General features: G+C 38.7%; 1 protein-coding gene across 1 annotated transcript; it reads right to left on the bottom strand.

Moving 5' to 3' along the window:
* Positions 1-1,771: 1,771 nt before the first annotated feature.
* Positions 1,772-4,706, bottom strand: LOC124160507 (piggyBac transposable element-derived protein 4-like). Its single transcript, XM_046536366.1, has 2 exons — positions 3,618-4,706; positions 1,772-1,811 (listed from the first exon to the last, which is right to left on the bottom strand). The coding sequence occupies exons 1-2, from the start codon at positions 4,637-4,639 to the stop codon at positions 1,772-1,774; spliced, it is 1,062 nt and encodes a 353-aa protein (XP_046392322.1). The 5' UTR covers positions 4,640-4,706.
* Positions 4,707-16,675: the final 11,969 nt, after the last annotated feature.

The following is a 16,675-nucleotide window of genomic DNA, read 5'->3' on the forward strand; positions in this document are numbered from 1 at the left end:
TATCACAACTTCGAGAACCCGCAACAGCTGTAATAAACATTATTGTCTCATTATTCTTGACCCTTCGATTAATTTTTCTTCCGTTTAATAGTAAGGTCGGAAAAGAACGATTTTGCAACTTCTGGTCATGCGGAGAAAATGAAAGTTTCTGTCCTTTCAGAGAAATTGAAAACCGCTGATTGGCCCATTCCAAAAATAGTATTGTAGGAATTTTTATGATGAAATTGATTATTTTCAGAAGAAATTCAATCTCCATAAAAATTGAGATTAAATTTTGAATGAAATTTCTGGCTTATATATACTGTTCAATTGAACTTCATGATGTAGTAGTTTTCGGAAGTTACGTTATTTCAATTTTGTCCCTGAATTTCGATAGAAAAAATGAGAGCAACATTGAATTCATTTATATATTACATAAAACCAAGCACAGCATAAAACGTAGAAAAATTTCCACCGGGAGTTTATAACAAAGCCTCCCCTATGTGCATTTTTACTCACTTTTTTGTCAGTGGTAACCACTTTTTCATTATCCAGCACGCCATGTTTGCCTCGATGGTCCATGTTTTGAATGATTTTTTCTAAGTCAGAGATTAAATTAGGGTTATCGCTGTAGGCTTCCTGGCCGTTAAAGCTTTTCAAATTCAATTTGCAGCGAGCACAGTAAATAATAATAGGATGTAAAGATAAAAAATTACATACTCATTTTACGGAGAAAGCATATCACTTCGAATCATAAAAAAATTAATAAAAGAGATTTTAAAAACACTCATAATTTTTGCATCTAATAAGGTTCTAATCCCAACATTCGATGTTGGACGAGTTGACTAAGTGAAATTTGTGGTAACAAGATAGAAAAATCCGAAGTAAATTTTCATACTTATTAATTTACCTCAACCGGTTTCAACGGCAATACACAAGTCATTTTTAATTTACTTTGAAATTGACCTGTGCATAAACGTTGAAATCGGTTGATAAATAAATAAAGAGTGGAAAATTACTGCGGCTGTTACTATCTCGTTATGTTACTTGTCATTAGGTACAGCGCGGGTATTTATGGAGGGAGCTGCAGGTAACATTAAAAAGTAGCTTGTATTTAATTCTATTTAAATAATCTGATTAACTACGAGGGCATCGTGGTGACCCATTGAAGAGCATTGGACTGCTGATGGAAGTGATCTGGCTGTGAGTCCCAAATGAAGCTTTCTTTCCTCCAAATTAAAATTGTGCGAGAAAAAGACGTGCGACGGGCTCCTGAGAAATTAATCGATCTCCTACCTTGAATTTGTATAATTCACACACATATGTGATTATGAGGTGAGCTCTACCCTCACCGATCCAAATCAAACTTCGGGTTGAGTCGATCCACTCTGAATGGGTTCATCCACTAGCCATCAAATGAATTGAGCTATATAATGGGAATAAAGTATCAAAAATATACGCGTAAAAATAAAATTTTATATCACATTCAGGAGGCATCTCATGAGGTCCAGAATGGTAATTTTATATAGGGAACTGCAAGTATCATTAAAAAGTAGATTGTAGATTCGATTTAAATAAACTTATCCACTACGACGGATTCAACGAGATAGGATCACGTTCTGGGCCGTTCTCCCGGCTCCATTCATTTCATTTTTATTACGACCGACGCTGAAGTGGTCATTGAAAAAGTTTCGGCTGGGATTAATTAGTCGCCCTATCCCTCTTTACTCCCCCTTCGATTGATTATGGCTTGGGGAGGGGGAGTCAAATCCGGATCATCCTCTGATGCTCTCTACATTATTAAATTATTATCATACGGTGGAACTTGTTGCCTGAAGGGGAAAATAAATAATTCCAGCTTATCCGAAAAATTTGAATTATACAGGTTTATATTAACGTCAAAATAACTCGCATCTGTCGTATGAAATAACGAGCAATTATTTATGTCAACAAATCAATGCGCGTATAACTGGTTTTGCTTGATTGATTAACTTAAAATAAAATTTCTTCGTAATTATTACAACATAACATTGACTTAAATTAAATATGCTACGGACAGAGAAAATGTTTCAAATTGAAGGAGAGCTTAAATTATTAAAGGTGGAATGGCGGATCTTCCGCCGTACCTGGCATACCGCTTACGCTAACTCTCGTGGACTCGCTCGAAAAAATTCAATTTGAAAACTAGCCTAATATGGACGTTATTTACACGAAGTAAGAATTTCGAAAAGGAAATGTTAAAATTGAGAGGCAGAAGAAACTTGATGGAGACTAATGTTTGCTTTTTTTAAACTCAATGTAACAATTTATTGCTTCCCTTTTAGTACAGTATTTTTCAACTCACAAGGAAAACAAAGGGAAGCTTAAGATTATCCCAATGATAAAAACATGTGTGGGGGTGCCAAAAGTCATCGTGCGAATGGAACATTAACAAAAGAATATATTTACCAGGTTTAAATCAGTGCGACTCTAATTGATGTCACTATTAATTAGCCATTCTTTTTCTGGTTATAGAAACAATTTCAAAAGAAATATTGCATATTATTTTCTAAATAATCCAAGTTGAAGAGCAATTATGTGACTTTGTTGAGAATAACATAACCTTATTCTCTATTTTTTACGTACTGTTTATAGGGGTGAAAGATTTTTGTCGATGATTAAGCAACTAGTTAAGAAGTAGTTAAGTTAAAACTTTTGCGGATGCTCGTCATGATGAATAAAAACTTTTGGGCTATGTCTTCGCGTCAATTCTTGGGTGGCCCCAACGTTTCCGGACCGATGCTGGTTGCTTTCTCAAGGGTTTCTGGCGAAAGATTAAGAAGCCCTTGAGAAATAGACAAGCATTGGTCAGGAAACATTGGGGCCACCGAAGAATTGACGCTACCACATAGCCCAAGAGTTTTTATTCGATATGAGCAAACAAAGATTTCCTGGAATTCTGTAATGTAGGGTCTTTGGTAGTGATGGACTTAGTCGGTCATTCACGTGATCCCAATCACGGTGACCATTCATTTGAGTGACTCTGTCATGAACGGGAGGTCATGATTGAATGGGTCATGATTGTGGAAAGTGGACGGCAATCACGACCGCGTAGACAAGCACGACCGCATAGACAATCACGACCGAGGGGGCAATCACTACCCTGTTGTCAATCATGACCCGCTTATCGCTTTCTTCTTAACCCTTCCGCACTCGCGTCAAATTTTGGGACAAATATGCTCGCGTGGCGTCTGCTAGACGCCAATAGTGTACATTATAATATAATAGTTAATATTAAAATTAAATGCAACACACTACTTTTATGTTATTTATTTGCTCCTTTACAAGTTATAACATTGTAAATACAATAGTTTTTAACTTATTTAAGACATTTTAACCATCTTTTAGTAACTAAGCACATTTTTGATACATTGCTCTCAATTAAACCACATCACAGCAACAATTACATATTTTTATCCTTGCAAACAATACAAACGTATTCAGAATGCTCTAAACATATATAATGATCACAGGAAATGCACCTATATTTTGTCATTCGATTTTTTTTTCTGTCGCAAATGTAACATCTCTTTCTAGAATTCTCTTTTTTCTCCTTCGTTTTTTCCTCCGATTTCCTACGAATACTTTTGGAACTGCAAGTACTTGACTCATTATGTTCAGTTTCTTTGTCTTTCTCACTAATGGCTAAAGTTCTTTTTCTCAATTCCCTCGGTAAATTTACCACGTGACTACGTTTTTGCAGGTGCTCTTTAGTTAGTTCTTGCGCAAGGACTTTGATAAAATGCCTTCTTTTCAAAATTGCATGAGAACTCTCTTTGTTGTTTACAAGGTAAATAACCTGAGCATTTATTGCTGCCACATTGAGCATGGTATAAAATATAGTCATCGGCCACCTTTTGGTGTTTCTTGCTACTGAGTAAGTCGCGCATAATTTATCAACTACATCAACGCCAGATTTAGTTGCATTGTAAAATGTCACGATCTCTGGCTTATTCGAATTCCCTGTTGTTTCATCGATTGTGGAATCATGATGCATTGAAGATATTAAAATTACATTTTTTCGTGGCTTTGGTATGTATGATACCAATGTGCAATGCCTATCAAATCCAAAACGAGTTGTAAATGGTTCTCGACCGACAGGGGATGTAAAACTGGGTGGAAGCTGCCGTTTATTCTTCCTTACTGTTCCTACATACGTAAGGTTAGCTTTGAGTAGGTCTAAAACTAGCTCATAACTGGTAAACCAATTATCGGCGGTTATATTGCGACCACTGTGAGCAATCGGTCTAACCAACCTTTTTACAACATCATTGGCACTGTTACTAACGTAAAATGGGCCTTCCGGCTGCTTCCCAACGTATACTTCTAAGTTCCCTGTGTAAAATGTTTTAGAATCTGCTAGAGAAAATATCTTAATTCCATATTTTCCTGGTTTACTCGGGATGTATTGCCTAAATGCACATCTTCCTCTGAATTTTGATAGCATTTCATCAATAGTTACGTATTCTCCCAAAGAATAACTTTCACGGCAATTTTGAACAAATATATCAAAAACCTCTCTAACAGGTGCAAGCTTATCTAATAGCTTCCTATCGCTTCTAGTTGCTTTGTCATCAAACCGAAGGCTTTGTAAAATAAAGTGGAAGCGCTTACGAGACATCACCAATCGAAAAAATTCAACACCAGTTCCATCTGTAGACCACAAATCACTTGTATTTAGCTTACTATTTCTAAGGAAACCTGCCATATACAGTAATCCAAAGAAAGCTTTCAGTTCACTCAAATCGGTAAATTTACAATCTCTTTCCCTATCGTAACGATCTTTTTGGGATTCAATGAATTTATTAGTGTTTTCCAAAATAATAGCAAGCAGACTGTCGGTAAAAAAACATCTCCAACACTCGAGTACAGTCTTAGCGGTTGTAGCACTTTCTTTCACACGTGAATTCAGGTTTACAATATTATGACGACGAGTCCTTACAGTCACCACTGGTATTTGCAAAGCCCACTTCGTAGTTTTGTCTTTCCCAAAAACAAATTCTTTACCTGATTCTTCATCCTCTCGGTCACTTTCTTCCTCACTAGTAATTTCTTGCTCCGTATCCGTGTTTTGCAATTGTTCCACTAAGGAATCTTCTTCACCTTCGCTCTCATCATCTACTGCAGACAATTCTGAATCTGATGATTCCATCAGAAGACGCTGCAGATAGCTACGATCTTCCTCACGCATTAGGTTTAGCTGTTTTTTTCTCTCCATCTAAGGGACGTAAGTAAATCCAGAAGAGATACATCATAATAGGGAACAACCATCTACAGCGTGATTAATTTCATAAATGTATATGCATAAATATAAAGGAATATAAAACTTACACTTTCGAACAATGAAACACTATGAAGTGTAGCTTGTTCCACTGCACCACTCTGGAATTACTCGCACGTTTTACTGATAAAATTCAGGGGCTCCTTGCAGTCACAAGTTCCTTTCTGACGCACCAATACACCAACGGACAAAGAATGAGTGGTCGATAGCGGGATACTTGGGTATTTATACGGAGGAACTACAAGAGTTGCACATTTGTATATCCAAAAGAAAACAAGTTAGTAAATTAGCGCAATATGTGGGGACCCGACGTGGCATCTCTGCGGCTGCGAGAAATAGATAAGAAAAAGATAACTTGTCATAGATATGTTGGAGAGTTTCTCTAAGGTTGCAGATTGAAAAGAAAACAAAGTCGTCACCGAAATGGTTTTAGAGGCGGCGTCTATCACACTGTGCTGAATAGACATTGATAAGATACGTTAAAATTGAGACTCGACGAAAAGGCAAGCGTTGGACCTACGCAGATAGAAAACAAATTAGCAGGGCATATGCCGAATTCAAAAGAAAGCAAAGTCGTCACCGATATGGTTTCGCGACGCGGCGCCTATCCACAGTGCTGAATAGACTAGGGTAAGATACGTTATAATTGAGACTCGACGAAAAGACAAGCGTTGGACCTACGCGGATAGAAAAAAAAGCAGCTGGGCATATGCCGAAACAGCAGGCCGTGGCGTGCCGCTCCCCAGATTGCAATCAATTGCTGTGCAATTAAGTTGCACACAAAAAACCCACAATGGATGGGTGGCTGAAATACGACCTTCGAATGATTGTCTCCGGTGAAATCGAGAGCAGTAATTCCTTGATATATTCCCGCAGTAAACAAAAACGCGAGCTTAAACCACATAAATAAATAAGAGAAAAAAATTGCATTTTTATTTACAACAAATTAAAGATAATCATAATTAATAATAGCATTAAATAACAATTATAAAATATAAGAAATGAGCATTGATTGAAAATAAAATATTTATTAAATTGTAACGAATCTAGTCGCGTGGCGTCTGACAGACTCAAATACATTTCAAAAACCCTTGCCTGGCACCCTGCTATAAATTTATCTGATATGATTTAACTGAATGGCAGACAATTCGAAAAGAGTAAGGTACCTAGAAGGAGAAACTATTATACGCACACTTTGGCCGAAGAAAAACAAAAACATATTGGTTGGCGTCCAGCAGACGCCACGCGAGTAGCGGAGGGTTAAGGGCAATATCTATGTAGCTTGTTAAACGAGAGATGAGTTGTTATTATTATCATTAATCTATAAAGTTTTTTCATTTGTTAAAACCAGAAACTAGTTAATTTTTATCTTAATTACTTCCAAAACATTTGCAAATACAGAATGTGCCTTAAATGTTGTTTATTACACTCCTTTTATTGTTTTTCAAGATACAGAATCAATGATAATTTCCAATCATTCGTGGGGCATAGGGTTAGTGATAAATATTTTATTATGGAAAGCCAATATAAATAATGGAACTGATTGAAAGGCATGAGAGATAAATGGGCTCTTTCAAGATTTTCGGCATATCACCTGAGATACGAAGGCCATAGGTAGGTACCCTGAAATGTCGATTATAGAAAACTTAACAATTATTACGAACATTGCCCCTAAAAGTGATTGCAATACCATGCCATTCATCATCACGAGTGAAAGAGCAGTCAAAAACGGTCAATTCAGGTCGCGAGTGACGATCATCAACCGCGACATCTTCGAAGAATGATAGCGATTGGACTGTGTTTGAGAATGACCTATGCAATGAACAATCACGGATGACCCAATGGCTGGCGATTGACGGAGAACGACCACGATCACGAATGACCTGCGTCTAGAACAATCATGAATGACCGACGATCGCGACTGATGGAGAACGTCCACGGTCACGAACGACCGACGTGAGGAAATGACCCTCTCGGTCATCTGAATGATCCCGTTCACCGATCAATCTCGGAGATGACCCTGGTCACATGATTCGATCGTTCATGACCGACCCATCACTAGTCTTTGGAGCAAAAACTTGGATTTAATACGAGAATTCTATTTGTATTGTCTTATCACTACGCCATGCAAATTACCTCTCTGCATTTAACAAATTGTCAATTCTTACATAAATTCAAACAAATGTCGTAAAGGCAAAATTTTCTACTCGTCAAAAAGTGGAAGAGTGTGATGACATTGATTTAAAAAATAGTTATTCTTAGTATTCTTTACTGGAGATCCACGGCAGGCTTGATAGTGAACTTATAGGCACCTCCTCAGCAAACAATTTCGTGGCTTAATTTTGAATTACCAAGAGCGTAGTATACACAATTTGATCAAGAGTATCCGGACACCTGGCTGAAAACGACTAAAAAGTTCGCCCTCCATCGCTAATTCTGGAATTCAATGTGGTGTTGGCCCACCCTTAGCCTCGAAGTCATCATAACTCAAGGCTATGTCATCAAAAATGCCATTAGATGCCATGAAAACTATAATTACGTAAGTGATTAATATGTACTAAAAATAGTCTGGGTCTAGGTAAGCACAGACCCTTGCGGGATACATTTTATGGTTTTCCCCCTTAAATGCATAAATTTGTAGATACGAGCAAAAAAAAAAATTCCTGGTAAACTACATCCAGAAAGGCTACAGTGACTACATTTTATTACATTTTTCTCCTATCTTTTTTAATTTTTAAGGAAGATTTGAATATGTATCACATTTTACACATGCACATTTTTAAGTTTAATGCCAATACGTATACACCATTAAATAATATACATTCTCATGTTGTTATTTAAGGCTTAGGTTACATTAAAATATTTTTCTTCACTTGTTTTTGGAATAAATTCACAGATATAAAATCGGATCAATCCTCTAACTCGTTTGTCATGCAGAGAGCTTGCTTCCTTCTACATAATGAGATGAAGATCGTCCTAGTAACTAAACCTGAATCACACGATCACACTTAGTTGCTAAACCTGAATCAGAAAATAATTTTTTTCGTCACGAAAAGTGATCATTCGAGCGATTGCTTTTCGCGACCAGAAAAGTGATGATCATTTTTCTGAATAGGGTGGTTTTCGATTATTTTTTATTGCTTAAATCTAAAGATTATTACTCCTGGAGTACGCATTTCACGCATTTAGATTTTTAAATGACCATCTCTATTTTGCGCGATTAAATGAAAAGTGAAAATTTTCAAGCGTGTGAAAACGCGAAGGCTAGAAGGAAAGTATGAACGCTGGGAAAAGCCCGTGTGACGTCATTCTGGTTCCCGCAACCTCCGTGTGAGGTGACCTTGGGACGAGGATATATACGCCACTACGATTTAGGCTGCTTGCAGGTAGCGCTTGGCTTAAATAAGGATACCTTATCAAACGAAGGAAACTTTCAGACCTTAGGTAGTTTTAACAGGTGATTATTAAAAGGTGTTTCGCTTAGCTCTATGCCTCATGCGTGCATTGGTAATCTCAGACGATGTAAAACTCCTATTTACTCGTATAGAAACTAGGTCCCTGTGACGTCACGTGGAGTGACATCGCATGGGCGCCAATCTGGCCGTTTCCAAATGCGGTTAAAATTGATCATTGGGATTCGTCTAAACTGGGATTTCTAAAACCAAATAATTTGTATATTATGAATATACTTATGATGGGTAACGAAACGCAATCAATGCCTCTCGTTTACTTTGATGAAGGAAACTACCCTATTACACGGTCCCTCCAGCCGTTGCTTTTCGCATCATTTCCGATATCACAGTTAGTTGTCATAGGACCCGCATCACGAAAATATATATTGTGTTTATGCTCACCTATGTCGTTCCCACGATTGCCAAACGTTGCGCTGCAATCGCTCCATACGGGCATGAGTTCTGGTCAGATTGTGTGGGGTTTCAGCGACGGTTTCAACGACAGAAAAAGGGACCAGACGAGTGATGAAAAAAGTGACGGGAATTCTCATCACTGGAGCTATCGCGAAAAAATTCGATCATTTGCGAGTGATCACTCGAGCGATCCTTGGAGCCAGCCTTGGTAATATCCTCGCCTGCCAAACAAAGGTCGCGGGTTCGAGTCCCGTCCAGCTAGATTTCCCCTGTCCAGGGCATGGTTGTTCGTGTACGTTTAATTGTTAGATTTGTTGAATACCCCGATATAAAATGGCCAATATGAGCTGTATTCGGTGGTTTGAGGATAAAATAAAGTTAATAAATAAAAATAAGAAAATTTTGCTCCCCCACGACAATTCTCGTCCGCGTATGGCCAATCGAAACCAGGAGCTCTTGGATGATTTTTGATGGGAAGTTTTCAATAGCCCGATGTACAGCCCGGAATTGGCGCCGAGGGACTACCAATTGTTCTCATTGATGAAGACAGGGCTCGTAATGCAACGATTTGGCACTGGATCTGAGCTGCGCACCGGTGCACCTAAGCCTGCGGTTGAACTCGCAAGTGGCAGATTTCTATAGAGAGGTTATTGAAAAGCTTGTGCCACGTCATGATAAATGCCTCAATATAAATTGCATGCATAAAGTGGGATAAAAATAGCCAAAGAGTTTAATTTCAAGATTTGCATGATAAATATTGTTATTTTCACTTTATGTTTTATTTCAAAGCGTGTGACACTTTCTGGACAGCCCTCATGTATAGAAATCAGACTCACTGCTTGCATTAAGCATATTTATGTCCATGTGTCCGACGATAAGTAGACTTTTTACAACAGTTGTCACCAGACAGGTCATCTAGAAATTGAGGACCTGGAATGTTTTGATTTCTATATATTTTTAGGATTTCAAATTCAATCTTGCCATATTTAATATGTAAGTAAACACAATTAGGAGCTTCAATTGATGGCAGGATATTATCGCATTTAACTTCAGAATTCGCATAATATCCACCAGCTCTATTTACATTATTGCATTTAGCATGTTCACTGAAGCCATTCATTTTATAAAACGCAAAACGCTATCTCATTATTTATTCTTTTTATCCTAACTAACATTCTACGCCATTATGATATCATTAACAAAAAATGTAAATTCATGATGATGAATGCTATTTTTCTTAATGAAGAATTAATGTTTTGCTTTGCATTAATTACTCACGTTGTTTGTTTAGTCTGCGTAGGCAGATGAAGCAGTATCGTGGCGCTTGGAGCGTTTTAATTTTTTTTTATTAATTAAAGGCCCTTTCTGTAGCGTTCATTTCTTACTTCTGATAAAACTGGAAATATACACATTCATTTTGCTTGGCTACAAGAAGCGGGGTCATTTCCCTCAGCCATTTTGAAGGAAAAAGATCGGTAATGACATCTTCAGGTAGTCAGTGGATAAGAAACCCTAGGGCGGGCTCGCCGGTTACACTTCTGGGGGCAGGGTCTGGAAGCGTTAGCTTATCACCTCTGCACCACAGAAGAGGGAGGACTGAAAGGAAAAAAGGAAGGAGGCGCCTCCGCGGTAAGAGCCCGACGACGCCTCCTGGGAGTGGATAGGGAAAGAAGGGAGGGACGAGGAATCCCGTTCCGTCACAGAGGCGAAATCAGGCAACAGCCATTGCTATTCTAACAATTGTGGAGGGTTATCCTATGAGGAAGAATAATCCAACGATCAAATCGTTAGATATCTTTAGGTAGTCAGTCCCCCTCGTCTTCACTGCTTCCACGAAAAGCCTCCTCCATTGGTAAATAAGTATTGAAAGTTCCAATATAATTCTTTTAGCGTGCTTATAATTTAAAATCACCTTTATTCGCCCTGGCAACTATGGTACCAGATTCAACTTATTTGCATCGATGTCCAACCTTAGATAAGGGAAAACCAAAAACAGGTGAATTTCCTCTAGTAATAGGGAGAAATATCAGAAAATTTGATTCGTTATTGGTTCCATATTTTTGATTTTCGTCTCTTAGAGTTTTTGAAGTAATTTTATAATTTATTTTGGAAAAAAAACAAAATAAATATAAAAAAGTCTCCAGAAGTTCACAAACGTCTAACTAAATAGTATCATGCATTTTCTGACCAGTGAGAAAAGAGTTTAAGTCTTCGAGAACTGATGCAAGTCATGGATGCTGAATTTCTGCAGACGGATATGGTTATGTTCGAGGGGGCTTACCGATGAATTCTAGAGAACACCATAATTCATAGAAGGGCCCGATGTTTGCGCCGCAGTAATAATAAGAGAAAAAAAGGGTTATCAGGAAAGGGTGGTGTGGTTTTGAAAATGGTCTACATGAATTTAAAATTAGTTAAAGATTATGTTTTTTGTTTTTAGAATTTTTCTCCTCTTGTACATAATTAATAAATTTTAATATATGCGCCCATTATAACCCAATGTTGCTTCCCAGCAACATCAAAAATGTAAACAAATTCAGCTCTATTCAAGAAAGATTTAAACTACGTGTTATTTTTTGATATTAAATATTATGGCGAAATATGTAGTTGCCACAATAATTATAATTGAGTAGAAAATTTTCACTTTTTTTAAAAACGAGAAGTATTGAAATTTAGTTTTCCCAGGAGCAGCTCTGGGTTAAAAAGGGTTGAGCACTTGACAAGAGAGAAAACCGGCGTTGACATTGGCCTACTCCTAACGAAACGAGCCAAGGGACCACGGCTTAACGTCCCATCCGACGGACGGAGAGCTGCACTCGTAGTATCTTCCTCAAGGCACTCAAGCAAAGATCGGCCAGCCTCTGAAAAATCTCTGCTAAGCTATCCCTACTATCTTCCTATGAGTTCCTGAAAGCCCCATTCTTTTATGATAGCCCTGCGCAGTAAAGGGAAAAATAGACGGAAAATTCCCTTGAGGAAGACCACGAGGGAAGTACTTAGGAGAGATAAAGAAGAAAACTGGGTACGTCAGGGAACTGTTGTAGATGGCTTGGGAAATGCAGCTTTTTTGGTCTACATAAAGCCAGTTCTTTGCGTTGCATAGTACTAATCTTGCAGCACCATGAATGAATATTAGAATAAAATATTGAAAGCATTGAAAAGGAAACGAATTGAGAATGAAAGAGAAAACGAATAGAGAATCGAAGAGAATGAAAGGAAGATTCGAAAGGGGAAATAAAATGAAAGAGCAAGTGAAACCAGGAAATGATCTACATCCATGTACTCCCCCGTATGCGGCTTAAAAAGGTGTGTGGCAAGGGGTGTTAGGACACAAGCCCTTTACATATAATAAGCATATATTCTAAGGAAATTACGACTAGCATTTATTGAAGTCTTTTAAGGTTAGGGAGAAAAGCGAATTCCCATATCTATCCCTTTCGGCAAAGTATGACTCTTAATTTATCGCTTCTATCGGACGTGGAAATATAGTGGTGGTCTAAGGTGATGTTCTCCGTGTCGCTCATAAAGATATCTATTCTCATTTGCACTACAATTTATGCATATCTCCCAGTCTAATTCGCTTAACATCTAAGTAACGCCGTATGCATGTCAATAGCAGTTTTTGAAGAATCGCGCAGCTTTCATTAGTATTTTAAAGATGTGGAATGTGGATGTGTACACCTTAACCTCGACGAGCGAAATCAACGACAAAGAGGAAACGAATTGAGAATCGAAGCGGATGGAAGGAAGATGCGAAAGGGGAAAGAAAATGGAGGAGCTGGTGAAATCAGAGAATGATATGGAATATGGATGTGTTGGGCTTGACCTCAACGAGCGAAGTCAACGACGAAAGAGAAGAGATGCAAACGAGGCAGAAGTTCGCCCCACTGCCGTTCCTCGGGACGGCGGCGCCACTTGCGCTGCATAATCACTCGCCGTTCGGCCGCCCGCGGGGTGGCGCTCTCTCGCATTCGCATAATCACGGCGACGACAGCGGAGGAACCCCAGGGAGCGCACGGAAAAGAAATGAATGGCGCGTCTCTGCCGTGTTTTGTTTCCGTTCGTCGCCGAAGATGGGCGGACGTCATCATCTTCATCTGCGTTCGAAAGAGGGGGGTTGAGAGAGGTCCCCAGTGTATGTGTGCCGTGACCGGAAGCGCCGAGTGGAAAAAGGGGGAGGGGGTGGGGCAAGAGATGAGAAGTCCCCCTCCCACGCTCCGCGCAGCGTCGCTGTCCTCATAATGTACGCCACACGAGGAAGAGGCGGGAGAACGCGTATATCGCCGAGTGTAACTTTCAGGGTGTTCGCGTGCCGATTGATAGGTGGCGGTGACTGGTGGTGGTAGGTCGAAGCTCTCATTACTTTTGCCTCGTTCAGATTATGATTGTTACATCGATCGTTGGAACAATCGTGCATTCACACAACGATGGTTAAAACCTGTGCTGCCCTATAGTGCTAAAATCTGAAGTGAACGAGAAATTGACGGTTAGCAAAGCAGTTTAGGCATGGAGGCTTAAGATATTAGTGTGTTCAACGTGTATTTAACTTATAATTTTTCTTCAGCCCATATGCTTCCTTGTTTGGACAAATACATGAAAAAAATAGAGCAATGGGAGTTTTACAAACTTTTCGTCCTTCTCTTGTTCCGTCCTCTTCCGGTTTTGCAGCTCCTAACCATCGTAAAGTGGCAACGTTCGGAACTACGTGAACTATAGTCCGGCCAAGCATTCATACAACAAGTTCTGCCAACTACCTTAGGGCAATCGCTAGGGCACTCGTAAACTGAAAGGGGCATTTGTATTTCATAGGGATGAGTCAATTTTCACTTTTTTTGATTCCGATTCCAATTGCAATTCTTTCAAATCGATTCTTGCAGGCTGTTTATGGACCGTTTTTGCACGTTTCTTTGCCCGCAAATTTACGTAATGCCGAGCTACAGCGCTCGCATCGAGTTCAAACTGTCCGTGCAGAGATTTTGCGCCGAACGCATTAAACTCCATATATGTAGATCCATATCCATGTACGTACTCCTCTTGGTACGACTGAGACAGAACTTATAGTGTGACTGCGCAGAATGCGGACAGACTGATACGCCGCAAACTTAATATTAGGGGTGAGTCGATTCAACTTTTTTCTTCCAGTTTCGATCCTTTCAAATCGATTCTCTCTTCTCAATTCCGATTCCATCGCTTATTATTAATACGAACAAGTGGGGTATTTATTTGTCAGTAACGTCGCTATCATTAAAATTTAAGAATTGAATGGAATAAAATAACAGAGAAAATTAAGCGGCCCAAAAAGTATACTTATTAAAATAGCGAATTGATATTAGAGCAATGTATCATCAGCTTCCATAAAATGATAACAAATTTAACTGATTCAGACACAAATTTCTAACTTAGTAATGTGCCGTGAACAATGACTCAGGTGTGTGGCGGCTTTTTATGCCCGAAGAATATAGGCATTCTATTTTAAAAATATTTATCTTCCCGGAATCGATATTTTTGGTAATCGGTACTCGATCCCGTTTCCCTTTCAGATTACGATTGTACCTGCGATCGTCCTACGATAGCTGCTAGAACTAGTGGTGTGAATGCATGTCCGTACAATAGTGCACGTAGTTCCAAGCGTTGCCACTTTACGATTGCTTAGGCGCTGCGAAATCGGAAGAGGAAGCGACAAGAGAAAGACGGAAAGTTTGTGAAGCTCCCATCGCTCTATTTATTCATGGATTTCTCCAAGCAAGGAAGAATATGGGTGGAAGAAAAATTATACGTTCAATACACGTTGACCACAGTAATATCTTAACCCTACATACCTCAACAGCTTTGCTAACCTTCAATTTCTCGTTCACTTTAGATTTCAGCACTGGAGGGCCGCACCGATTTTAACCATGGTAGTGTGAATGCAGGGTAGTTTCAACGATTGCTGGAACAATCATTTTCTGAACGAGGTATTAGAATTGCTGGAATCAAGAATCGACTTTTGGAATCGACTCATCCTTAGTATTTTACGCTAGAATTCCGTTGGCTACGATTCTAACCAGTGGTGCAGCGTTGGGGGATTCCTAGGGGGTCCGGATCCCCCTGTAATATAAAAACACAATTACTTTCATTCATAAAAGAAAACAAAATATTGAAAAATCATGAATTAACAAAAGATTTCACTGACAAATGAAGTTTTTCCTATTATGAAAAGTATAAAATTAGTTTAAAACCCTCTACTTAGTACCTTGTTTTTCAAAGATTTTAGCCTCTGGTTTTGGACCCCCGCGAACAAAATTCCAGGCTACCCTACTGACTTTCGGAGCACCGTTTAAAGTTAATTAACTAGGCGCAGTTAAGCTTGAATTGAGTTTAACGTCTAAGGGGGCACTTCGTGGAAATAGAGAATCAATATCGTGATAACGATCAAACAGTTGTTTTATTTCCACAGATTTTATTTCGTAACCGGCCTAGGTCTGTAAATACCCGAGTCAAGGAGCACATTGACTGCTGGAAAAATGGTGATTCAAATCCAATTTCGCGTAACACCTTGTAGAGGAAAACCGCAAAAGTACTTTTAATGCTATTGTGTTACACTATCAATGTAAAGGAAAAAAGCTCGACTTTGTAGAACTTTTTGAAATATCCTCAGCAAGCACTAATTAAGCTGGTATTGTCAATGGCGTATTTTATCCTGGTAGTCCATCCCCATTTCTCCCCATGATACTCACCCAGAGCAAACCTTGCCACACTTCCCCTCTGATTACTCACCCAAAACAAACCTTGACTCCTATCCCCCTCTGATTGCGTCAATGGTACCCACGTTTTCCCAATTTTCGTAATTCACCCTTATCGTACACCATTCTCCTCCGCATTCTAGATTTGCTCAAAACATATTATAGAAGCAGATTAATTTGGTTAGATGTTACCTTAATAATGAAAATGTATATTGCCGAAATATAGGTTGATTAAGAAATAAAATCTATGGAAATAAAACAACTATATTTTTTCTTTACCATGATATCGCAACTTAGCTTGTCATGACCCTCACCGAGAAGTGAATTATTGCACCGTACACTACATCGTTCACAGATACTTAAATTGGCCGTCGACTTATTGCCACCCCGACCAATTAGCGGATTGTTCATCGAATCACAACTCAGACTGCGTATAATTTGCGAAATCGATTTTAGAGACATTTATGTGCTGTCTGTAGATATCGATATTTGCCTTGCTGCTACTTATAATATGAGTAAATTTGAGATTTTTTCAAATATCAGATAAACCAAGTCCAGTTACGCTTTTTAAAGTTGCTATAAGTAAGCACAATAGAGTGGTCCAAAAATACTGTTAGAAAGTTGCAAGGGCGGATGAATTTTTGGATTGAGTTTAATTAGAAATCAAATCGCTGGAAAAAATCAGCAGAATCTGACATTATTTGATCGTGCCGAATTCGGTTTGAAATTATAATTGAATTATTGTGATTAATTCTGCGGTGACTAGTTGTTCGAATTTCTTGTAAGTT

This window comes from Ischnura elegans, chromosome 6 (assembly GCF_921293095.1).
Source record: "Ischnura elegans chromosome 6, ioIscEleg1.1, whole genome shotgun sequence".
Taxonomy (NCBI): Eukaryota; Metazoa; Arthropoda; class Insecta; order Odonata; family Coenagrionidae; genus Ischnura; species Ischnura elegans.

Excerpts from the sequence above, each read along its gene's own strand:
- LOC124160507 (XM_046536366.1), bottom strand. The coding sequence starts at position 4,639 with ATGTCTCGTAAGCGCTTCCACTTTATTTTACAAAGCCTTCGGTTTGAT. Across the intron at positions 1,812-3,617 it reads GAACATAATGAGTCAAGTAC|GCAACAAGTTCCACCGTATG; the intron begins TTGCAGTTCCAA and ends TTTCCCCTTCAG.